Source organism: Cyrtonyx montezumae, unplaced genomic scaffold, assembly GCF_038088225.1.
Source record: "Cyrtonyx montezumae isolate F1298 unplaced genomic scaffold, pur_monq_1.0 scaffold_3, whole genome shotgun sequence".
Classification (NCBI taxonomy): Eukaryota; Metazoa; Chordata; class Aves; order Galliformes; family Odontophoridae; genus Cyrtonyx; species Cyrtonyx montezumae.
The window spans coordinates 139,167,174-139,192,700 of NW_027072034.1; the positions used below are offsets into that span (position 1 = coordinate 139,167,174).

Here is a 25,527-nt window from a genome sequence, read left to right on the forward strand (position 1 = left end):
TAGAAAATTCTGTGGACAAGACTGCATAGAACTATGTTGTAAGGAGATCTGGCGTTAGCACAGTGAATTCATCATGATGCATCAGCAGTAATTAGTGGTGTTCCCAGGGGACAACACTAGGTCCAGTTTGTTCCACATCTTTGTTAATGGTCTGGATGATATGGATAGAGTGCACTCCCAACACATTTGCAGGTGATGCAAAAGTGGCAGGAATAGCTGGTTTGCCAGAGTCATGCTGCCATCCAGAGGGACCTTGACATTCTGAAGAAATGGGCTAACAATAAGCTCATACAGTTCAACAAAGAGAAATGCGGTCTCACACCTAAGGATGAGCAAGCCCAAGCACCAGTATGGGCTGGGGTTCCCTCAGATGAAAAGCAGCTGGGCAGAAAAGAACATGGAGGTCATTGACATATTGGAAAGAGTCCAATGCAGAGCCATCAAGACAATGAAAATACTGGAGCATCCCTTCTGAGAGGGGAGGCTGGCAGAGCTGGGGCTGTTCAGCCTGGAGAAGAGGAGGCTTGAAGGGGACCTCATCAACATCTATGAAAACCTGATGAGATGGTGAAAAGAAAACGGCTGGGCTCTTCTCAGCAGTCCCCAGTGCCAGGACAAGAGGCAGGGAGCACAAACTGAAACACAGGAGGTTCAATCTAATTATCAGGAAGCACTTGCATGTTGAGTGGGTAATGAGCACTGGCACCAGATGCTGAGAGAGATTGTGGAATTCTCTTCATAGAGATCTTCAAAACCACCTGGATGTAGTCTTGGGTGCCTGCTCTGGGTGTCCATGCTTGAGAAAATGTTGAACCAGATAGCTCCAGTGGTGCCTTCTAACCTCAGTTATCCTGCAGTTTTCTGATTCTGTGATCATGCTGCAGATCCAAAATATCACATTAAACCTTGTTACAGACTTCTAATAAAGACCATCTTTATTAGAATGCAGTAGATGCCAGCCACGTGAGTTTCCAGTGGAGTTGTCGACAGAAACCAGTAGGACATGTATGAGTGGGTGATAACAGAAAACACATAATGGCAATGAGCAATTTCTGAGTCGATTTATTAGACAAAATCCTGGAAACATTCAGAAATTTGTCTTTTCTGTGTAACTGTGGAAAATGTGTTCCATGTGTACTCAGTGTACTTTATATCTGAAAACAGAACTTTTATACTATATAAATATATGTTTTTACTAAGTACTACTGAACTATCTGACACTTTGACATAGTTCAAAAAGTAATTAAAAACATGTTTCAAAGGTAGACCCTTTCTTAACACCAAGATCTCTGATACAACAAAACCTGCCTGCGTCCCATTCTGTATTGCTCCAGTTTTCTTTCCCTAGATTTCTACCTGAAGTGATGAGTGTGAATTTGCATGAGTGATGAAAGCAGTTGGGATAACAGTGCTATGCAGGTCAGTGAATAAATCTCTGGGAGGATAGAGGTAGCTAAAATCCTCAGGATCTGTAAGAGTCCACCCAAAGTATAGTCTGTGACAGCTATGATGACTGGTTCTGTTTAGAATTTGTTCACCTGGGTAAAAATTCATAGTGTCGAGTAGGATAGCCCTTGGGATAGTATGTTAACAATAGAAAAGACTTCTGCTATGATTGTGCTATTACCTACTGCTGAAGCAATAAGTGTTATGATTTCTTTTGCCTGATACCAATTTATAGTAAAGGGTTTTATCAAAGTAAGCTTATCCTGTGTGCAAGTGTTTTTAAATGCATTGCTATCGAGTCTGTTTTCTGATATTTGTAAACTAAAGCTTCTCCTTTGCTAGTGTGCTGTCTGGTGCTTTTCATGCCATTCTTCACAGTGCAAATGAATAACAAATAAAATTGACATTTTAATGCAATTTTGACTTCTGTCAGCCTTTAATTTATGACCTTAAGCACTGGTTTCGTTAAGCACTGGTATATGTGCACAAATACATGTTATCTTTTTTACAGCTGCAAAGGTTTTTTGAGATGTTCTTCAAAAGCAGTTCTCCCCAGCAAGCCTTTAACAACATGAAAGAAGCTATCAGCAAACTGCTACTTATAACTGAGGTCCTCAGTGAATCATCTGCCTCAGGACCAGGCTCTTTTAATCAGTAAGTAACTTGCAGTGTTCACTGCTATGTTGTTGTTAAAATTGCTCCATAGAACAGAATAAATAACAAAATCCCCTCTATTTCATAATACTTGATAGAATAAACTGGAGATATGTTGTACCTAGGGAAGAAAACCCTTCTATATCCAGTGTTTCTGGTTTGTGAAGAGGTTGCAATAAATACCAAAGACAAAGATGCTGTGTGCTGAAGAAGTGTTGCATGCAGCACAAATGAGCAAACATTTCTCACAACTGGGCTAGTCATCATTTGTATAATGCTATATTTCCCATAAGTGAGCACTCTGACATGTCAAATATTTAAAGTTAGAACAGCACTGGCTGCTCTGAATTGACCAAGGCACAGAACATGAACAACAAGCACCACAGAATGCTTTACAAAATACATGTTATGAAATGTACCAGGCAGCAACATTCATTTTAATGTGTGTTAAATCATTGCAGTCACTTCTACTAGTTTGTTACAGTTCTTATGCATATGCTAGCGTTTCTTACTTAATAATTTTAGTAATTTGTTCTCCATATGTTATGGAGCACCTGTATGTTTTTTATGGTAAATAAGTTACTATTTTATTACGCTTGTATGCTTTAAAAATGTTTAGGTTACTCTGAAAGTAATGCTTCCTGTTTACTTCTATTGAAACTACAACAGCTACAAACAGCACAATAACAATACTTAACAGTGCACATTCTCAACTACAAAACCCTACTTTTCAACATAGCCAGCTCTATTAGCTGTGCATTTTCACCAGCAATGAACAAGAGCCTGCATGCTGCACCTGAAAAATCTGCACCAGTGGAGGTGACCCAAGTCTTGGTCATGCAGCTGAAATGCACCACCTAGCACCTCACTCTGCTGACATCCACTGTTTGGTCTCTACAAACATTTAACGTGAATCGATGGATGTCAATGGGTGCAATTCTTTCTGCATGGAGGAATTCAGTGACACACCTTTGCTTCATCTGCGTGTGCATGTCAGATGCCATTTTGTCAGACTGCCCTTCTGCTGCCATCTGTTACATGGCAACAAAACACACAATGGAATATTGGTAGAAGGGTTCAACCTCTGCTGCCATCCCATCAACATTCTCTGATGTCATGGCCCAACAAAATGAAACGGGAGGCACTCTTTTCAGAGCAGCCTTCATGTATTTGAGAACCTAGGTGTATCAGTAACAGTAATATGAAGCAAATTATTTTTCAGGAAATTATTATTATTATTTTATTATTATTATTATTATTATTATTATTATTATTATTATTATTATTATTATTTTTCCCTCACATTGTGAGGGAAGTGGAAGGAGAGGAGGGAAAGAATATAAAATGGATAAAGCTATTCTAATAATGGTCCAAACTGAATATTTGTTTACCCATGGGATAGGTATCCCTTATGTGTGTAGCCCAAAATTTTCTTGGGGTTCTTGGCCCGTGCCTTAAAACATCCCCCCAGGTGCAGCAATGATCAGTGAGCCCAGAGAGTTTCATCTGATAGACATCTCTTTCCTTCCAAACATCTCCAGAGCTTTTGTGGAGCCTCATTCTCATTGAAAAGCATTTTGTAATTCCCCTCCCTAACTAGTTTAAGTCAGCCATACAGATGTCCTTTAGTATATCACTCTTTTCTTCAGATTGTGATTCTATCTATGGCTAGGGTTGTGGGCTCTTGTTATAAATTTTTAGTATGTATTGTATGCTTTGTCTGGACAAATGTGTTTATGTTCTGTCATTGTAGCACATACTTTACAATACCAGTCCTCACTGAATCTGATTTCTGTTGTATTCTATTTCAGGTGCAGCCAGTGTTTTCAAATGCTAACCTTCCACATTGGGTTCAGCACCTCCATACACCCAGTAGTTCTTGAGGTGAGCAAATGACACTGAAATGTTTTTTCTTATTGTGTTTTTTTCTATCCTGGAGTGCTCTAGAGATTACAAGCTGGTTGAAGAAAATAAGGATTTTACTTCATCCCCAGAATTACAACAAACAGAATACAGCAGAAAAAACTCTGTGATAGTTGCTTTTAAATCTCTGAGAAGTGTCTGAATGCTTTAATGATATTTTTTGCCCAAAAGTAGCTGTGAGAGAAAGCAATTGGTAAGGGAAAGATTGCCTGTGATGATGAAGTTCGCCACACCATTTAAGTGTACTAACTTTTCAGTTTTAGGGTTACAGCACTATCATCACAAATGAATATCAGTGAAACAAAATGCACAGAAAGCACTGCATGCAAGGAAAGTTAGATATTAACTGCATACAAAAAAAAAAAAAAACCCACAAAGGGAGAAATTTAGAAGTCATTAATGACTTTTAATACAGGTTAGCATTCTCTATAAACTGTACCATAATTCTTTGGTTCATTTCTGCTTTGACCTCTAGTATGCTGCTTTCTTCCACTGTGCTGCTCTCTTCCTGGACAGTCCTCAAGGCCCTTGAAACCTGAAAATGATAACTATTAGTATAAACTCCCTCTCACAATTTTGTATGATTCCTGTCTAATAACAGCCCAGCCAGACCAAAAATTTACTTCTTTACAGCTTTTTTTTTCACTACATTTGTACATATGTACAATTATGTATGTAATTGGTCATATAAAATCTTTCTCCATATATATGATATACAAACAGCAAAACAAATAGTAGTAAATACATCTTGGGAAATTATAGGAGACAATTTTTTAAATTCATCTCCTGTTAAAATCTCTTCAGTTTTCTAGTAACAATAATGCAAAGATAAGACCTCTTACACTAGGCTGTAAATAAATTCTTCCAGGTGTGCTTAAAGTCATAAACATAAAATGTAGTGTTTACCAGTTTGTATAGTAGCCTCATCCATCAGTCGTAATCCATAAATGTAAAGTAAATCAGTACTGCTCAATAGTTTCCTATGAAACAATGAACAGTTACTCTAAAAACTAAAAGTTCATTCTATCTTAGCATCTATTGAAATTTTCTTTTGAATTGTATCCCTAGAAACTGAAGTATGCACATACCCTACACAGCTTAGTTATTTTTATGTTTATACTAAAATAGTAATGTATTCATATTTTATATGACTCTATTGGTTGTGTTTATATACTGTAAGAATTATATCTATATCGATATCAAATCAAATACCTGAATTTTGTAAGAACTGTGTTGACATATCAGATGAATTTTTTTTAAATCAAATTTCAAACAAGGCAGAAAAAAAGCATTTTCACACGAGCATGAGATAATGTACTCTTTCCACTAGAGGTCAGCAAACATCGTGGTGTGTTGTTTGTACAGAAAATGTGGTACAACATTTATTCTATTATATTCCTGTCTGTTTTATTAGTGCTCTAATGGCTTTTCTTTTTTGATCAATAATTTCAACTCAGTAATATGTGGTTATGAGAAGACAGGCCTTGATATACAAAGTGTGAATTCTTACATTGTTTTCTAACAGGTGCATAAAAATTTTGACTTTCAAGATGAGGTGGAATCAAATATTCAGGACCAAACTTTCAAAGAAGTTATTTTTGAAGACACTTTTAAATTTCTCTTGTCTAATAAGCCCTCAATTTCCAGTTTTATAGAAGCTTTACAAAACATATATGGATCAACTGTGAGTAACATGGCTCATTGCCTCTTTGCTGGGGAAAGGGTATTGGGACCTAATAAAAGCACATCGCTTTCCATGTGATTTCACTACAGTAAGTTGCGTTTTCCTCCATAGGATGGAATCTTCCTCAAAGAAGATGGACTATGTTTGTCTTTAGAAGAGATACATTCAATGATTACATTTGTTAAAGAAGTGAAGAATCTTGGACAATTTGAGCTGGTAAAATAAACTAGTCTGTTATGCTGGATTTGTATTTTATGTTAACCTGGTAATATTTATCCTGTATTAGCATTCTCTGCTGTCACTACACATGTCAGACTGGATGGACAGGAAACTTGAGAGGTTAGACTGATTTTATTTTAGATTTTTGGAATTTACAGTAAAAGAGAGAATTAAATGAAACACAGAATTTGAGTTAAGGATTCACTGAAAAGGACAGAAAATGCAGAAAAATAAAACAGAAAACAGAAGAAAGGAAAAGGAAATATATATATATATATATCTAAAAGTCTACTAAATTGTTAAGAAAATAGAATGACAGTGAATCTAAGGATGGAAAAACTGGAGGCTGTTCAGCATTCAGATCATTATCAAAGAAAAGATAAACATGACAAATGGCTAAAAAACATAGGTAGAATAAGTGATTATGTCTTTTTTGCAATTATAATGAGTTGATATTTGGAGAAGAGAGATGGAGGAATAGCAGCCAGTGTCCATGAATAGGTATGACAGTTAATGAGAGAAAATGTCTGGTTCTGAGGAGGAGGACTGGGGAAATGAATCACCAAAACCTGGATGTATTGTTCAGAAAATCTGCACGGCATCATGATTTCTTCTAGGCTTCCTGAATAAGTATTAGGTCTGGAGACTGATAAGACTTTTTAAAGAGGGAATTAGTTATCTAGTCGAAGTCGAGTTATAGCTCCCAGTAGCAAGGGAAGTAGATTTCCATGTCAGTACTACAAGCAAAACTGATTTGCAGGGATGGGCAAGTCGGTCATTTTCTATAGTTGTGTGAAAGAGAATTTATATTAATATATATGTATGCTATGTACACCATCTTCTGATATTTTCTCATTTCTATGCAATTTACAAATATTATAACATGTAGTCCCTAATCATCATATCTCTTCTCAGCTTTATCCTTCTGCTGCACCCAAGATCCAAACTTTACTGCGCGACCTTTACCACATGGTAGACCCGATGAGACGGCTTGGTTCAGTCCTGACTGTACATTGGTTGCTTTCCAGTTTACTTGAACAATTCCAGTTCCTGACCAAAGAGACACATACAGATCTTTCAGAATGGTAAGATAGCTATTATACAGTATACCGAATTTCTATAACAATGTAATTTGGAGTAACTCAGTGAGTACCATGAAACATAATTCTTAATAGATGTAGGTGGATTTACATCACTTGACAGTAAGGTCCATCATCCTTCCATGGAGCACTGTCAGACATTCTGCCATTAGAGCTGCAGCTGTCTCAACATATAACAATTTTCCTCTTTAACTTCTATTTCTAGCACAGAGATCCATGAGTAAAAAATAATAATAATTGGATGTAATTCTTTTCTCTAAGAAATATGAAGTGAATTAGGTAAGTTGTTCCTGAAAAGTGGTGAATTCAAAATTGAGAGTGTTTACAACTCTAATTTAATTTATTCAATTATGAACAAAGTGTAAAGAAAATATAAAATTTTAGGTGAAGTTTTTCCAAAAAGGATCAATTAATTTTAGTGGCTCTAAATTTACCGTATTTGACAAGAGACAGGTCAAAGACTAGAATGCACTGAGAGCCTCACTTTAGCTCTACTTGAAAAGCTTGCGGAATATTGCCATGACCAAGTAGAGTCCATTGAGCTTTTGGAAAGAGATTCTAAACCTTAATAAGGAGGGAGGCAGAGAGGAAGGAAGGAAGAAAGGTGGGCATGAAATAAAAAAGAGAATAAGGAATGAAGGGAACAAGAGTGAAGAGTTGTGGTGTATAATGTATTTATTATAAAATTCAGGAAAAAAATGTTTTCATGCTCATTATCTCCTGACTAATGACATTTTGTATACACATATACCAAAACTAGTTACTGAATGGTGGCGTGTATACTGTTTGTGTGAACAGAGGCATATGATGTGCTTGGTTCCACTGAGTCTCAAGTTTGACAAGCAAGCAACACTGAGTACACTTTGCTTGGAGAATGCTATATTCACTATATAAGTAAGACTTCTTGAGTTTTAACTTTGTTTCTCAATGAATTGTGTATAGCTTTCAGTAAGTTATCTGTATTTTTGTTTGTTAATCTTCAAAGTGAAAATTATACTTCACCACTGTGTTAGGTAACTGTTTATTAGTATTTTGAAAATACATAGTTCCATGATTGTGCTAAGGATTATTGTTGTTACTACTGGCCACTCCATGATAAGTAACTCAAAGATGCAGCTGTTTGCATTCATGTATAAGCCCTTGCCCTTTTGCCAAAATATTTTGGTTTGCATATCAAAGCATACCAACCTTTAGCAGCTTTCTGTTCTAATCTAAGCTGTGCCACTCACTCACTTTGAGTAACCCCTTGGCCTCTTTTTTCTTCAAACTGAACATTTACTGTATGTATATAAATACTTAGTACTACCATGACCTTTCTCCAGGGCAATGGATAATTTGCCTCTTTGCACTGTTTTATTCTGCAGTGGTTGAGATACCATAATAATACCATTATGTTCATTCCCTCCTCCCTCCATAAAATAATAATAATAATAAAAAAGCATGCTTTGACATTGCTAAATCATAATCTCCTGCTCCTATAGTTACATGCATGTGAAGGTGATGTATGTGTCAGATATGCATGTAATTATTCATAATTGCAAGGAAGAAAGAGGCAAGTAAAGCTTACACCCCAAATAACTCATTCTCTTTGAACTTTGATTAATCTTTGAGATTCTTAGCTTTGATGAGCTTGTATATCACACAATCACAGAATCACAAAATCGTAGGGGTTGGAAGGGACCTCAAGAGATCATTAAGTCCAACACCTCTGCCTAAGCACGTGCCCCACAGTAGGTCACTCAGGGAGGTGTCCAGATGGGTCTTGAATATCTCCATAGAAGGAGACTCCATCAAAACACTTTTTACGTATATCTTCAGTTAAAGATGGGTTGGTTGGTTGGTTCATTTAACTGTTTTTATTTGTCTGACCATGCAAACTTGGTATTTATGAAATCCAGTGATTTGTATAGTTGACTATCCACCCAGACAACATGGATACTTCTGGGAAAAATAATGACTTCTGAATTAGGTCTTGTGCAGTTATGCAATTCGTTGATAATGATTCCATAGAATGGAGCCATTATTTAAAGAGTTTTCATGGTCTGGTTTTCTTAACACGTTTTGTCTACGTTGCTAATATTGAAACTTTCAATGACATTATTGAACTGTCTGTATTCCTTCTACAGGAGAAGCAAGAAGAGCTCCAGAAACTCATCTCCAACTGCAATAAAATGGTTACAGCCTAGGTGAGAATTACAATCTCAGATATGTTGGTATAAAATAATACAGAATTCCTTGGAACTGATGGAGAAATGCTACCTAATGTGTACACTGAAATTGATTTTCTGCTGTTTGTGCATGATTTTTTGATTCTGTGCAGCTTCAATGTGTGATATAACTATGACGTACATGATTACTGTCTTCTAGAACATGGGCTATGAGGTACTGTAGCAAGTATGTCAGACAGGCTGTGTCAGTCAGCAAAACAGCATACAAGGATCAGATTTATGAGAAAAACTAACCTTTCTTTTTTGTATGAGAGCCTAAATGGGTCAATAAAGTTGCAAATGCTTTTACAAAATCAATTTATGCATTTGGAAAGGTATTGTTAGCTTCCTTTACACAAGCCCATCATTATGTCAAAAAGAAGCAGCAGCCCTCAAACTGAATTTAGGCTGAAAATAATTTCTTGGTATTTAACTTTGTCATGCTCATCACCTGGACAGTTGGGGAAACAAACATAGTACTAGCTATGAGGCAAAAGAAGAGAGCAAGAAAATCAGGTATAAGATCTGCTGTGGGAGGAACGAAAGACAGAGGAGGGACAAAGAACTGAAATTAAGTGCCATCAAAAAAAAAAAAAAAAAACAGTCTTTGGTCTACAATTCTGTATTCCTCTTCAGGAAACCAGTTTGGAGTACTACATCTGTGCAGCAAATGCCCCCATGGAAACTCTTTGGGAGAAGCCGAAGAAGTTGTCTACAGCACATTTAAATAGAAAATCTGCTAGTGATCATCTCTCACAAAATGATGTCTGGTGGCTCCTCATTTTCAGGAGACCTACAAAACATAATCTAAATTAAAAAAAACCCATAACCCAACTGAATATTGAGAATATAGTCTCAATATTGGTTTTATGATCCTTTAAAAACTATGTCACCCACAACTAACACATATATCAAAGGCTCCAGAACTGCCTGAGTTTTTCCCTTTTTTAGTTTTAATCTTCTGGAGAAATTTAACTATCTCTACATATCTTTATTGCTTATGTTTCTGATTGCCTAAACCATCAAAGCTACATTACTATTACTGCTATCAGTCGTTTAGCTTTCTCTTTTGCTGAATCACAGTGAGTCTTAAAGGACATGTTTACTGTTAATGTTTTGTGAGGTACACAAAGATCTCCCAAAAGATACATTCACAAATGTACATATACCAAGGGTACATGATGTACAGTCATTTACAATTACACCTCATTGTAAAGTGCAGAGGCAGTGTTCTCATCTGTGCTTGACAGCTCATACAAGATAGCAAGTAAAACAAACAAGGGGCAGCTCATACACATGAAGGTCCTTTCTTGTACAACAGTGTGTGGAGGAGAGGATTCTGTTGTATCCAGAACCTCAGCCTCTCTCTGACTGAGGGAAAGCTTCACAACTTCACCATTCCTGAGTCCTGCTGATGGACAGAGCTTGGAGAAAAGAAAGCGTGATGGTGCTGATGACTAAAAAACTAAGTCTTCAGCAGAGATGAGTATAGTAATCTATCTTTCTCCAGTGCTATTTCTACATATTGCATTTTGATACCTTACTGTAATTAAATTATTATATGGATCTTAATGTTTGATGATAAACAGAGTCTTCTTACAGACATGATCCATACAGGTCACGAAGTTCCTTAGTAAGCTGTGGCCTTGCCATGGTGATGGCAGCCATGTTCTTGTGGTGCACTATGGCTAAACGAAACTCTAGCATTTTCTAGAGTTAAGACATCTTGATTTAACCTTACAATTGGTTTGGGAAAAATGCAATACAAGAAGGAACAGCGGAGAGAGAAAAAAATGTATTTGACAGGTGTTAGCCATTACCTTGGCAAGGAGAAAGCAGAGTATTAAGTGACTTACAACTTGGAAAACAGTCTCAAATAGTTTGTTAAGTGTCTCCTTTGAAGGAAGTCATGAATGTGCTTGAAATAAGGGCGGTGTCTAGACGGTGTAAGATGTCAAAACTGCATGTTCATGCACATACAGAGACACACAGATATGCCAGGAGACAGCTGTTTTTGCCCCTTATCTCAATGAGATAATGCAGGAATCTCTGTTTCAGTATTTTACAGTTTACCTTTTACCATGATGGACTTTAATATTGCTTTCAGCAGCTCCTAGTGAAACATCAGAGATGCTTGTTTGCACAGAACCCCCCTGCCTGTCGCAGTGATTTCGTGTCTGTCAAAATTCAAACTGAATGGGCAGTATTTGGGAAGAACTTTCTTTATGAGGGCTTCTACAGGAAACACTGGGGAAAAAAAACATCTCATACTGGATCTTTCCTAAAAAAACTTGATCTCTGAAAAGGTCATATCAGCCAGTTCATGAATTGGAGAGACGCCTACTGCCTTTTTTCTATGCTCCCAAAATGTTACAGAAAAGAAAAAAAAATGTGCAGAGTTAGCAAACTGGGAGCCACTAACATGTTAATGAATAGTTGCAATTGACTTCTTTTTCACTGAGAGTATATGTGTATATACTTTGGATGCTGATTGCGTGTTTGGTTTGAACAAGCAAACAAATCAAAACACTCCATACAGATATTCGACATTACACAAGCCTTCATTCATAGCCCACTATTTTTTAACAAAGTATAACTTTAACCTCACGCACATACAAAAAAGAAATATAAAATTGTTAAAGAGATATGGCATGGGTTGTTTTATTATCAGCTATATCCACTCTGCCTTTTCCCAGCAATTCAAGTGTTTTTTTGAAATTTACTTCTGATTTTCTTTCTCTTCATGGTGTATACAGCTGTTTATTATGAAATAAGTGTATTCTATCACATTCATTCAGGTAGCATCGCTAATGTTGGGAATGAGAGTTCAGAAGTCTTTGAAACATTTGGAGCATTTTTTTGAAAAAATTCATTCCATGGATTCTATTTCTTCCACTAATGTAGAAATATATCTACTTTTGAATTGACAGGAGTTCTCAAGAAAATGTGATTCCTAAGCAGAACTTTCATTTTCGCTTGAGGAAGAATCATGAAGGTATGGGATCAGAGTAAGACCTTTTATATGGTATATGTCTATCCTATTTTTACTACTTCTGACAATATATATGATTTAGATTACATGATTTTGCATTCCAGCTGGAAGATCTTGACTTACTACATACAAAAGAGCAATTTCTTCCTTATCTGCATAAGTGTTCTGCTGAGTTGATGAGCAATGTTCTTGAGCCTAAAGCAAAATCTGACACTGCAAACATTTTTTTTTCACATGTATAATTAACAAAATGAAAGCTCCTTTTGCCAAAGGATTGTGAATCAGGATTAGAACATAAAATTAATGTTTCTGGGTTTTTTTTTCAGCATTGCATTATTCCAGTAAGACTAAAGAAATACAGTGCAGTTATGGTAAGTCATGGGTTTTGTAGATCACTAAGAGGAAAGGAGAGATATTACCTGAACAAATTTCTTGCATTCTTTTTTCGATATAACCCTTAAATGAACTGAACGCCTGTAGGCTATTACATAATAAAGGCATTTTAAGTAGAAAGAATGTTTATGAATCGCTCAGTTATTAGGCTGTTATGTTAAATAAGCCTCAAGTACAAAATTAAACATTTCTATGTGTGCTTATTAACGTGCTTATTCCAACACTCATTGATTTGTTTCTGTACTTCAGTAGACTGTGATCCCTCTTTACAAGAACTTTAGCACACAGCTGTTTTTGTGGACTAGCTTTTAAGTGTGCATGAAGTTAAATCAACCTTACACCAGGCCAGTTCTCAACTCAACTGTGATTTTGAAGAACTGCTTTATAGTTGAGTTTTCTGAAGTATCTCCTTGTAGAGCTGCTGTCTGTACTGGCAACAGTGTTTTCTACTGCCTTCCTCACTGATACACTATCTGAGGAGTAATTTGCATTCCAATGTGAAGTAATTGCTCTGCAGAGGAAAGGCTTTTTTACCCATTCAGCCACTTTTCCTCTCTGTTAGCGATCACTCCATACTTCCAGTGGTGCCTGTGTGGGTCAGTGGCCAGGAGTGGTTCAATGCTGGCTGACTGTCATCACTATCTGATTGTTTGGCATTTAATTTTGAAGTTATTTCAATTTGTTTTTAGCAATTAGTGACATAACCCCTCTAGGTAATGTGTACAGTATATGTGGAATGGCTTATACTGCCATAAAGTCAGTATTTGTGTCAATTTGTGAGTCTCATACTGCAGATCTAGTCCTGCCCTTTCTCTGGAACATCTTCCTTGACATTTTATTCTCTGCAAGATTACTGAAATTGCCCTATTTCATTTCTTTAGGCTGATACTGGGATAGGAAAGACCTACACAGAAATGCATGCATCCCTATGACCATTAAAAAAAATTAAGCCACAAGACTTGTTCATATATTATAAGAGAGAGTTTTCTGACAGAAGTATTCTCTCAAGTACCCAATTTTAAACACATACCAGGTAATATATGTGGAAATAAAATTTTCAGTACATAATTGTTCTGTAAATCTGATTTCAATAGGTTGGATTAAAATATTTGTCACTAGTGAGTTGCCAGCAAATGAGTATTCTCAGGAGTCATTTGGCAAACACTACAAAACAAAAGATACACTTGAGCAAATAGGATCTGATTGTGGAGATTTTATAAACAAGAAAGTAGCTGGAATTTTTAGATTTAGGAATTTTAATAAATTGTGCTTTTCAAGCTGTACTAGAAATGACCCCATGAGTCTAGATAGCTCCATGTGACTTGTTCTTATGTCTAAGATACTTTGATTTTTATCGGCAATTACACATGTACATAAACCCTGTACACAGGCTGGTACCTAAGCAGGTTATGAATTTTGGCCTAACTTTTTTTCAGGTTCCTTTTAAACAACTGGAGGCAGGACCTTGCAGAGCTAATCCTTGCATTTTCAGATGCTTATCGAGACTTAGAAGTTTGTGCCTCTGACTAGAGTCATTGGGCACTGAGTGACTAAAATCCCTCTAGGGCCTGAAAATGACTCTCAGGTGCCAGCAGGACTTTGCAGCAGGATTATCAGCCTCACAGTGAGCAGGCAGTAAAAATCCACTGTGCATGTTATCAATCTGCCAGAAGTTGCATATTACTTATAAATGTTCATACATTTCACAGTTTTTTCTTTGATGCCTTCTTGGAACAGATAAAGATACCCTATCTCATATCAGGCAGATCTTCACCAGTCCACAGCTGGACTTGAATCCTCAGTTTAACCCAAAGGTCAAGGAATACTATGCAGAAGTTCCATTTGATGTGGTGACAGTGAAGATTGGAGCAGAACCTTCTAACTGCCAGAGCCAAGTCCACCTTGATGAGCTGAAAGGACCAAGGTATGAGCAACAGAATAAATATTTAAAAGCTGGAAGTGTTGTAAACTACAGAAATATATCAGGGCAGTAGTCAATATGAGCTTCCATATACAGACCTTGATTTTGCACCACAGCCTACTGGACTTTCTCCCTCTGCCAGCAGTCTAATTAGGTAAGGTAGGACCAATAGAGAAAATAAGTTCAAATGTATTCATTCAGAATGATCAATTTTTATCAGATCACATTGTAAGGAATTGACATCAGGAAGAGTTCCAGCTTGTCCGATCTTTTTGAGTGGTGTAATGCTGGAGGACATGTGAGAGAGCAAAGTCATCAGTAAATATCAGATTTGAGCACTCACTCGCAGTTATCCATGCTGTTTAATCCTTACTGAAGTTCTTAGTATAGTTTTAGGTTTCTCAGCCAGATTGCTCACAGATACCAACACGTGTTTCCAGTAGACTTTCTTAGCCAGACCACCCTGCTTCAGGATGCTGAGAGGGTCAGGAAGTGTGTGCTTATCTGCACCAGGTGCTTTAGAACCAGAGGACTGGCCTGTGTACTCAGTAGCCATTAGTAAAAGATTTCCTTGTTTATCACTGAAGATTTAAAAGGGAAAGTAGGAAAGATGGTTGCTTGACAGGATCCACTCTTAACCATTCCTTACCTAGCTATTATTTATGGCACAAAGTACCTATGCAACACACTGCCTTTTGACTGACTGCAAAGTGGATACTTCAACTTGGAATGCTTGCTAATAATCATTCAATAAGTGCTGGTCTGTGCAGTTGCTGTTATTATGCTGATCTTATACCTAGTGTATTTCCTGTAATTTCAGGAAGAAATCAATCTTTGTTTATTATTGAAGAAAAAAAAAGCTCCTGTAAAATTCTGCCATCCAGCTTTTTAGTATTTTAATATTAATAGCCTTTACAACCAAAAGAGGCCCTGTGAGATAATGAAGGTCTGCAAAAACTATGAGAGATACTCCTTGTAAAATGCAAACAGAATAGCCATATGCCCTTTTCACTGAAAAGTAAAAGCTCTGGATGAGCAGTCTTCCAGCATTCCTCATTTAACTGAAATTGGAAGAAGAACACAGTCAAGCTTTGTTCTTGTGTCAGACTGAGTCTTGGATTCCATCATGTTAGGCTAGTAACAGTTTCCACAGCTAGGTGACACTTCTAGTCTGGTTTTGTCCTCCTTATTCACTTTGGACTTCACTCTGGACTTGAACCCACCAGGAATTATTGTCCCTAGTGCCTCCATTCACAGATTTCCCATCAGAATTGTCTCTGCCACTGAAGCTGTTCTTACAGAGTTTCACTGTCTTCTATTTTGTCTCCTTGAAGGAATTTCAAACTCTTTTTAGAAAACAATGTGCGCTGTTTTTATGTAAAACCATACATATGGAGAAATAATCTTTTAGAAATAGAAGTCTCAGGAAGCAAGATTAGCTGCCATAGGCAACACAGTAAAAATCTTTGTTTATTCAGTGTTAATTTCACTTCCTTTTTTTTTTTCCCTCTTTCAGCATTGCTAACTACCCACTTGGCCTTGGATTGAACAGAGTTGTTGTTCTTGTAACAGATGATTCGCAGCCCAGTCCTCAGGTTGTGAGCAGCTATAAAATCAAAATTTATCGAGAGGACCGCCCTAGTCTGCCTTTGTTTGATGACTATATGATATGTGGTTTTGTGCAGGTATTGTCTTTCTTTTTTTTTATTATATAAAGTAATATTGGATTTTTCTGGTTTCTCTGTATAGTGTTAGATTTGGTGAGAGTAGAACCAGGGCTCTAAATGCTATAATTGTGCTACAGTTGTGTGAAATACAACATTTGCACTTTTATGTATATATATATATAAAATAAGTTTATGTTACAGTCAGCGTGCATTCAAGAACACTAGGTTAATTAATCCTTTCTTTGGTCAGCCAAAACTTACCCATCAGAGAACCTGCCGGAAAATAGGCTCAGTACCGTGTGATGGGGCAGACTGGACTTTCTGTACCTATTTATCTGTGCCACTGGAGCTGTGGAAATTCTTTTACCACCAAAGATGTCTATGATCTCGGGACATATAACACTGTTCAGGACAAATGATGCCGGAAAATTTATGATTTAAGAGTGTTTATTCTAAAAACCTAACAGACACAACTGAAAACAAACAACCTACAGAACACTGGCCAAAAGTAAGGGATAATTTCTCCTTAGATCCCATTTATCTAAATATAAGTTTTGGTATACAAATTAATTATTTCTAACAAATAACAACCTTTAGGAAACAGTGGATCTGTTGAATGAAAAAAGAAAGTGTGAGTATCTGTCCCGTAGGGCTTCAGAGGGGACTGTGGGAAGATGGGGAGGCTTGAGCTGAGACAGACACAAAGTTGGAAGTAAGAAATTAAAAGAAAGAAACAGTGAAGCTTCCAGTTAAACTATGATGATAATGAAATTCTTCAGGAAAAAAAAAACAACCTGTAGCATAACTCTATTTCCCTTTTCCAGTTTCTTTCTGTATACTGCAGAATGGGCAAAGTCTGAGCATTTTAAGTGATGGATCAGATCAATAAGTATTTTTTTTAACTATGAAGAAACGAACACTGGAATTTACTGCAAGAACCCATATTATAAATGTTGATGGATTATATTTATCTCAGTCCGCAAATCAGAACTGTCAGATAAAATATAGCAGTCACAGCCTACTGACTGCTGATCTGCCTACCTGACTGTGGTGAGTCTGGTACCACACTACCCATTTGTTGAGTCTTCTCTCAGAATTAACTTACAAACCTAAAAGGTTAAGGATTATCTTTTTGTTCTTTGCACCGGCTCAGCACTAGATCTAGTAGTTGCTACAGTAAAACAAGCAATAATTAAAGCATGTAATGCCTAAGATCTCTATTCAAATGTACAGCAATTAGCCAGACATCTTGAGTGTGAATTACCAGGAGCAGAACCCAGCATCTGCCCTTATTGAATTTCATGCAGTTGATGGTTGCCCAGTGCTCCACTGTATCTAGGTCCCTCTGAAAGGCTTCTGTCCCTTGGGAGAGCCAGCAGCTCCTCCCAGTTTGCTGTTATCAGTGAACTCACTGAGGATGCATTCTACTCCTGCCACCAGGTCTCTGATAAAAATGTTGAACTCAGTCAGCCCTAGAATTGAGCCACTAGTGACAGGCCACCAATCAAATGTAAATCCATTCACTACAACTCTGTGAGGTCTGCTGATAAGCCAATTCATCAAGCAGCACGTAGCTGTTCATGTCGCAGCTGGACAGTTTTTCTAGAAGGGTACTGCAAAGGACAGTATCAAAGACCTTACTAGAATCCTGGATAATTACATTCACCACCTTCCCTTCCCATCATGCACTAAATGAGTGACCTTATCATAGAAGGAGATCAAATTATTTAGTCAGGACTTCCCCTTTGTGAACCCATTTTGGTATCGCTTGATAAAATCTTTGTTCTTCAAATGCCTTTCAACAGTACCAGAATTATTTTGTCCATAATTTTTTCCCGGGACTGAGGTCAGGCTAACAGATCTGTAGTTCCCTGGGTCTTTCCTCATGCCTTTTGTAGATGGATATAACATTGGCTTGGTTCCAGAAGAGTTATCAGTAAGATGAGCACTAGTAGAAAAACACCCTATCTGGAATGATGTGAGGAAAGCCCCTCTTGTCACCCAATTTAGAACGGCATAACTGGATACAGAAAAAGGAATTCAACATCTTGCACATCCTCCCACACTAGAATTTACACTGTTGTTAAAGTTTTATGATAGCATTTATGAGACTCAGTATGAATCTTTGAAGCACTGTCAAGGTAAAGAGATCTAGAATGATAAAAATGAAATGTTTTAAAGTTAATTTTGATTGAGCTTAGTTTACCACTCATCTGTGAATAACTGCTCTCTAATTAAATATAATTGTTCAGAGCTAGGGAGGACTCAAGGAGTATAGAGTAAAAATGAGATGAAAAGCATTCTTGCGGTATCTAATGAAAGCTCTGAAGATACAGTATGAGATTCTAAATTATCATATTTTTAGATGTTAAAGGTAAACTTATCACAGAGCACATTTCAAAAACAAAGGCTGGAGCTGGTGATAGACATGGCATTCTAAAAGACTCAGAAGCCTACTCATTTTCCTTTTCCCTATTTACTACAACAGTTTCCTGACTTTTACTTAGGGTGATGGTTTTCATCAATAGAAAGTTCACTTCTTAAATAGCATAATTACATTGTGTATTTCATACCAGAGAACATTATGTGCCCTTGCAGGGGGGGTTAATACACCCTGATCAATGGCATGAGTGCTTGTTCTCTTGGAAATAAGACACCTGTTTTAGGAGCAAAAGGATAAATACAGCGTGAATCTCCATTGGACACTTGACTAGGCAAAACTGGGATCACACATCGGGAGAGAAAGGTCACTGACAGGGGTGTGGTCTTTCTCACAGAAGGCTTCAGTTAAAGTTCTAATCCACAGACTTTTTTCCCGACTCTCTTTTATGTTTAATCCCATTAGGATATTCAGGTTTCACTGCAAGCTGATACTATAAGGAAAGTTACCATAAAAAGACAGAGTGCGGGATGTTATTTCCAGTCTTCTAACAATTCTCATGCAGTTGAATAATCCTGGATTAATATCAAGGCTATTGAATTAAGAAGTGCGTGGTTCCAAGCCTTGCAGCCTCTAAAAGGGGGAAAATATTGTCCTTTCTCCTTTTTGTTAGTAGCTGTAATATCCTCATTGAAACCAGATTAGTTGGGGACAAATTGTGGCATCACATCACATCACTTCAGTGCTTTTGTTACCTTCCATTATGAGTTCTGCTTTCTGAAGGTATTGTCAGTATTCCACTGCAGGTGGAAAGGTTGGCTGGTGCTTTAACTTAATTTTGTGGAATGAATGACAGTATTCAAAATAAATGTTCTAGAGAGAGGAGTTGCCATTTAATTATCTTCTATGAAGCTGCAATGCCAAGACAGAGGTAAGAAAGCAGAAAAAAACAGGGTATCAACATTACACGCAAGAGAAAGATTCCAGAGCTACTTATGCACACAATGTCAGAAAGAGCAGACTATTTTATTCATTCTTACTGGTCTGTCTTTAAAACGCAAATAGATTTAACTTAAATAGATGTACCCCACTTGAAATGTGTGAATGTTTCTTTGCTACTCTTTGTGTAGCTTGGGTCATTGACAGTGATCCATCAAATGCTTGGGGAACCTTGTTTGGCACTGTGAACTTGTGTAGCTGTCATATCTTGCCGTCACAGGTGACTCGTGTATATATTTTAGTAATACAGTTAATAATTTTGTTTTGTATTCTTTGTGAGGAATAGTTAGCTAGTGTTATATTTTCTAGCCACAGTGTGTATCATCTGCTTTATATGTTTGCATAAAACTTGCAAAAGTACCTTCCAGAGTCAGACCATTGCAGTGTGTGTTTTAAGGATGTTCAGCCCCTTCTACAGCTTTCTGAACTTAGAGAGAAAGAAAGTACAAGAAAACAACTTTAAAAACTTGATGTTTCAAGTTCATTTTGAATGGTGTGCTGTTGCAATTACAATGCTTTTCGTTCCAGATAGTACATGTAAAAATCGTGACAGTTATAGAAACATGAACTCTTCTTTGGTGCTTTCATAAAAAAAATTGAACTTGCAAAAATGGAATAGTGTCCATAAAAATAAAAAGGCAAAAAGCCTTGGAGAGAAATAAGTATCTTGTCCTCATTAGTACAGGTTTGAATCACATTCACCTCCTCTGTATTTCCTATCAGTTGCATTAAATTCTGTGTGACCTCTATGACGAACCACACATCTCTTCTGTCCTTAGTGCTCTGTGGATGCTTTGTGCAGACTTTCAGGTTTTTTTTTGCAGTACTCACTGCAGTAGCAGTCAATCTTCTTGGTAGTGCTTCATTCATGTCCCTTGAAGACATACTGGGGGTGCATCTCTCGAATTGAATCTATAGCCAAATCATATCAACAAGTAGATTTTATCTTATTTGCGAAGTCAGCTTAATTTTGCCTTCAGAAAATGAAAGTCCGTTATATGTGCAGTCATGCATTGCATTCCTTCGTCTTCTCACATCTACAGTTAGTCAGAATTTTTTTCAGTATTCTTGGTTTTTATTTATTTATTTCCAGAAAACAGCAACAAAAATTACCCTAAACTTTAAACAAATTACTTCGAGTTCTCTCTTTTTCTTTTACTGCTCCTTTTTTAAAAAGCATTATTGTTATGGCATATGCTTTCTTCAAAAGAATATCCTTTGATTAAATAGAAATTTCCTGCTCAAAATCTGTGATGTTAGTATAAGTGTTAGTCTAGAGATTTTGCCAATCATTGGATTCCAGAAATATAACTCTGTTTTCACAGAAAGAATGGCTGGGACAAGCAAAAAGCTCACTCATTCTTAGAACTGAAACACTCAAGCCGCTGCTTTAAATTTTCTTCAGAAGCAGTGGTGGGAGCATAGTATGGCAGTCATCTTTCCAGGAGTAACGCCAACTTAAGCATTCCTTCCTTGCCTGCAGCTATGCATGAACCAGATGGGAGACCTTTTTTAAGAACTTTTTAATGGACTAGTTTCTAGGAAATGATTCCTAGTCTTACTGCGTTAGCATAATGGAAGGGATAGGAGCAACCAGATCCAAAAGAGTGGCAGTGGATGCTGTGTTAAGTCAGCATTTGCTTTGTTCAGGAAAGAAATTCACATCCGTATGGGGTTTAAAGCTTTTATGAGTGAAAAGTTACAGCTGTACAGAAAAAAAAGAGATCTGACTTTAAACAGGAGCTTCACATCCAGAAGTTGTAAATGTGACTTCCTGGTGAAAACGCACAACACTAGAAGTACACTTGTGTTGCTATTGATCTCTTAAATAAAGTATAAATGGTTTTGTTTTGTATGCCTGTAACCATTCACTAGGAAATAGAGTAGTTCTCATATAAACTTGGGGAGCAAGTAGGTAGCGAAAAACACATTCTTAAATTCGTGGCATTTCAGATGAAGGCTCCACAATGATTAGAGAACTAATACAGAGTCTGACATAAATTCTATCTTCAGCTAATATCTTCAGCTGCTATATACCAACATGCCTCAATTAATTTAAAGGGAGCAATTCCAAATTACACTAATGGAGTATCTGTTTTGATGGCAATGAATGGCCAATTTTTTTTCCATTAGACATGCTAGGCAATGTTAGTGAATGATTTCACTTGCAGAAAAGCTGCCGAAATTTTTAGTAGTTTTCCTAAATGCATGGTGAGATAACAGCTCACAAAAATCTAAAAAACATTGAAGGATTTTAAAGCATATAAAGATAAAAGATGTATATTCATCATTTACAACAAGTAAAATATCTACAAGCACCTAATGTAATAACACAACTTGCTGTTCCTAAAAAGTGTGTTTTAAAAGTTATTAAAGGTGGAAGGTTAAATGCTAAATACACCGAGCTAATTTTCAAGTAGAGAGTTAATTTCTGTGTATATCAGAACAAAATGTTTTGTGAAGTCAGCATTTTCTGACTGTCAACATCTATGCCATTGGGGAGAGAAGGCTTGCCACATTTTCTTAATTATAAGAATGGCCTTTGTGATGATTTAAAATATTGCTTTGTGGATGAGTCAGAGGAGCAGTTAACCATTATGATTGATCTTCTCTTCATTTGTGTTGTTCTGTGCTGAACTCCTTTTGGATGTCAGGATCAGAGATGTGGCTGTTAGGCTGATATCTTGGTCAGCAGCCAGTATCTGCTGCTTTAAAGGGAGGTCTGGAAAGCTCAACCAAGCAGAGATGTCTCCTTGGAGGAATTAATGTAATACTTATAGATTTTCTTTTTATAAATAAAAATGCTTCCTTCACCGACATAGTTGACTTCATATATAATCTGCACCATCATCTGTTAATCACTGGTTCTAGCAATTTCTGTTCCCTGTCAGACAACTGCTGTGCTCCGAACAAATTGGAATAAGGTGGGAAGAGCCAGCAAAAAAATCAGTATGTCTGTGCTTCAGTTGAAGTGGAATGAAATTTTGCTTCAGAGCTAACCTCCGGTAGACTGTGCCTAGCTAGGACCATCATCACTGCCTCCAGCATTTTAGGGATGCCACGTTACAGAGCCCAGACTTGTAGCTCAAGTCTAGCTTGGGTCTGTCTGCCTGGAGAAAAGCATATATTCTTCCTTTACAATGTATTTTGCTTATTTTCTTACTTTGATATTAGCTGTGCTTATTCTTCTTTCTGTAGTGAGGTTTCCTGTTTAACATATGACAACAGATTAATGCCAGATACCCTCCAGGAAGCTTCTACAGAAGTGTCAGGCAGAGAGAGAAGAGAATGTCTTTCCAGGCAGCAGCTACATTTGTCATTCTTACGATGGCTTGAATACGGGAAATGCTGTGTTACACAGACCACTAGTAAACAACTTGCCTGCAGGGCTATTAGGGAAGCCATATGAATTCTGGTTTAGTTATTCAGAAGTTCCAAGCTGATTATGACTGAGATCATAGAATCATAGAATGGTTTGGGTTGGAAGGGACTAGAAAGATCATCAAGTTCCAACCCCCTGCCATAGGCAGGGCCACCAACCTCCAGATCTGGTACTACCAGCTTGCCCAGGGCTGCATCCATCCTGATCTTGAACACCTCCAGGGATGGAGCATGACACTAAATAACTCATTTCATTTATGATCCTTTCCAGAGGAAGTATAAGGTTGCTAGAAGGATTCACTCCTAAAGAGATACTATTTTTTGACAGCTTTCAGCCTTCTTTTTAACTATGCTTCCTTTTGTAGGGCAACAGTATTGTAGTAAGGCGCTTCTTAAATGAGCAGTGATCTCATTCTTCATTACCCCTGAATTTACTGACACCAGTCAGGACTGTTTGCAGCACTTTCTATTTGCACAACAGATTTAATAATTCCTTGCCTTCCTTTCCATCTTCTGCATGTTTGCAGCTTAGCACAACCTTCCTAAGAACATCCTACCATCCTAGGCAGTCATTTAGGTGAATCCTGACTTAAAGGGTTATTTTGCTATTATACTGCCATAGAAGAATGTTATTAGTATATAATTATGGGAGGAACAAAACTGTAAAAAATAAACTGCAACGACCTTACAGAGCAATTCTATTCTCATGTGTTCAGGCTGTTCTCCCTCTTGATACAATTGTTTATGTCATCTCATAGGCATGCATAATAAAAAAAGATAAAGATGAAGATCTTCCCAGGAGCCAGCTGAGTAGATACTCATAATTGCATGACTACAGATCTTAGGGAGCCAAGTTATGACCAGTATAATTGCAAATGGTGAGCAAGATCCCACTGGCACTGGTGGTGTGTGTGATTGGACACTGTAGCCTGACAGATGTCTTGCAATACCTGCTCCTGAGGGTGCTGCAGGAAGGGAAATGCTGAGGCAGACGCAGTGCTGTCGAAACAGATGCTGCAGATACAGTGCATTCTCCAAGTCCATCATGGACTGCTAGGACAGATCAGAGTTGACCAACGGTATTTTGATTCCCTGCCTTTAACCGCAGGATTGAAATGTCTTTTTAAATAATAGCAGCGAGCCATTGTGGGTGAATGTGAAAGGAGACAGACTGCAGTAAGTGCTGGGTAGGCAATTCAGCTCCTGGGAGAGTACAGTTCTCTGGAAAAGCTGATCAAAAAGCTGGTTTTGTATAATTCTTCTTAGTTACAGGGTTTTTGTTTGTTTTAAGCTATCAGCCAATCATCCCCCGTATTTGGAATAGATTTTTGCTTACAGTCCTTTTTTTGCTGTTAATTCGGATGATTTTGTTGTGACATAGGCCCAGTAACCAATTCCATTTTGCTAGATAACTGGTAGTAGCAATTTTCACAGAAAGCTCCATGCAATACAGACTCTTATGTGCTTATTTCTCTTTCTTCTCCCTGCTCTCCACAGGGATTCCTTCGTGCATTTCTGTGCTGTGGCCCAGCAAGGGCAGGAGAGCAGTGTTTTGAGTCACTCAAGCCCAAGGCCATCCTGGTGACAGTTCTTGGGGGGATCCTAACCCAACCTGATTACTTACAGGAAGGTCACTTCCTTCTGTCTGCCTCTTGCCTGCAATAGCACATTGCTGGGGTCAGACCCTGAGCAGGCAGAGCCATACAGCCCTGAAAAGATGCATCCTCATGTATGGTGCTAGGAACTACCAGCTGGCTCTGGGCATTCTCCTCAGAGTCTGGATGTCATGAAGGCACTTGAGATCTCTGGAGGGAAGCCAGTGATTCCCCTGGAGATAGTCAGGGACTGGTCAGAGGCCTGGAAACAGAGAGAGTCCATCTCAATCACCCTGGTGGGCCAGGCTCTTATTTTTTAGGCTTTTCATTGCCTACGTTAACTGTGCTAAATTTGTGCTTCAAGATCTAGGCCATAATTATTCTGTGCTTACATTTCTGACTGTGCAATATCAGAATATAAGACACTGTAAAAAAGACTAAATTTTTTCTCATGAGCCACGTGCGTATGAGAACCACAAGTATGAGTTAAGCATTTCTTCTTTCCCAGCTTTCCTATTTGGGGTAAGTGGCCATGTTGGTGTTTGTATGTCAGTGTACCTGATTCATGGATTGTCTAGCACTGTACCAAAGTTTTTCAGACATAATCAGAATGACAGTTTTTTAGCTGCAGACAAATCAGTATAGGCATACAGACAAAGTATTTAGAAGGTAATCACAATAACATTAGTGTGTGTAGCACATGTTACAGATTACTTTTTAATATATAAATGGTCATTGTAGTTTGTAATGGAGCAAAAGACATTTTTAAAATACGCATAATAGTAAAATAAATGAAAAATATCCTTAATCCTAGCTCTTTGAACACTGAAAAGACTGCCACTGACTTTAATGTTCTTTGGATCTGACCTTGCTCGTCTTATTTCACTGGTGTTCATTAATATGATCTGGGCTCAAAAATGAATGTGCAGAGAAGATAGTATGCCTGAGTATGCCTCTCTAGAAACA

At 37.5% G+C, this 25,527-nt stretch overlaps 1 protein-coding gene across 2 annotated transcripts in view; it reads left to right on the forward strand.

Moving 5' to 3' along the window:
- The window catches only part of CPED1 (cadherin like and PC-esterase domain containing 1), a 135,869-nt gene that overhangs the window by 55,071 nt on the left and 55,271 nt on the right, over positions 1-25,527 (forward strand). For both annotated transcript variants that reach the window (XM_065743500.1, XM_065743501.1), the window contains exons 7-16: positions 1,958-2,100; positions 3,912-3,984; positions 5,549-5,707; positions 5,819-5,923; positions 6,842-7,011; positions 9,153-9,212; positions 12,164-12,228; positions 12,552-12,596; positions 14,356-14,542; positions 16,056-16,224. In XM_065743500.1, coding sequence (XP_065599572.1) covers positions 1,958-2,100; positions 3,912-3,984; positions 5,549-5,707; positions 5,819-5,923; positions 6,842-7,011; positions 9,153-9,212; positions 12,164-12,228; positions 12,552-12,596; positions 14,356-14,542; positions 16,056-16,224 — 1,176 coding nt within the window. The remainder of the gene's footprint in view (positions 1-1,957; positions 2,101-3,911; positions 3,985-5,548; positions 5,708-5,818; positions 5,924-6,841; positions 7,012-9,152; positions 9,213-12,163; positions 12,229-12,551; positions 12,597-14,355; positions 14,543-16,055; positions 16,225-25,527) is intronic.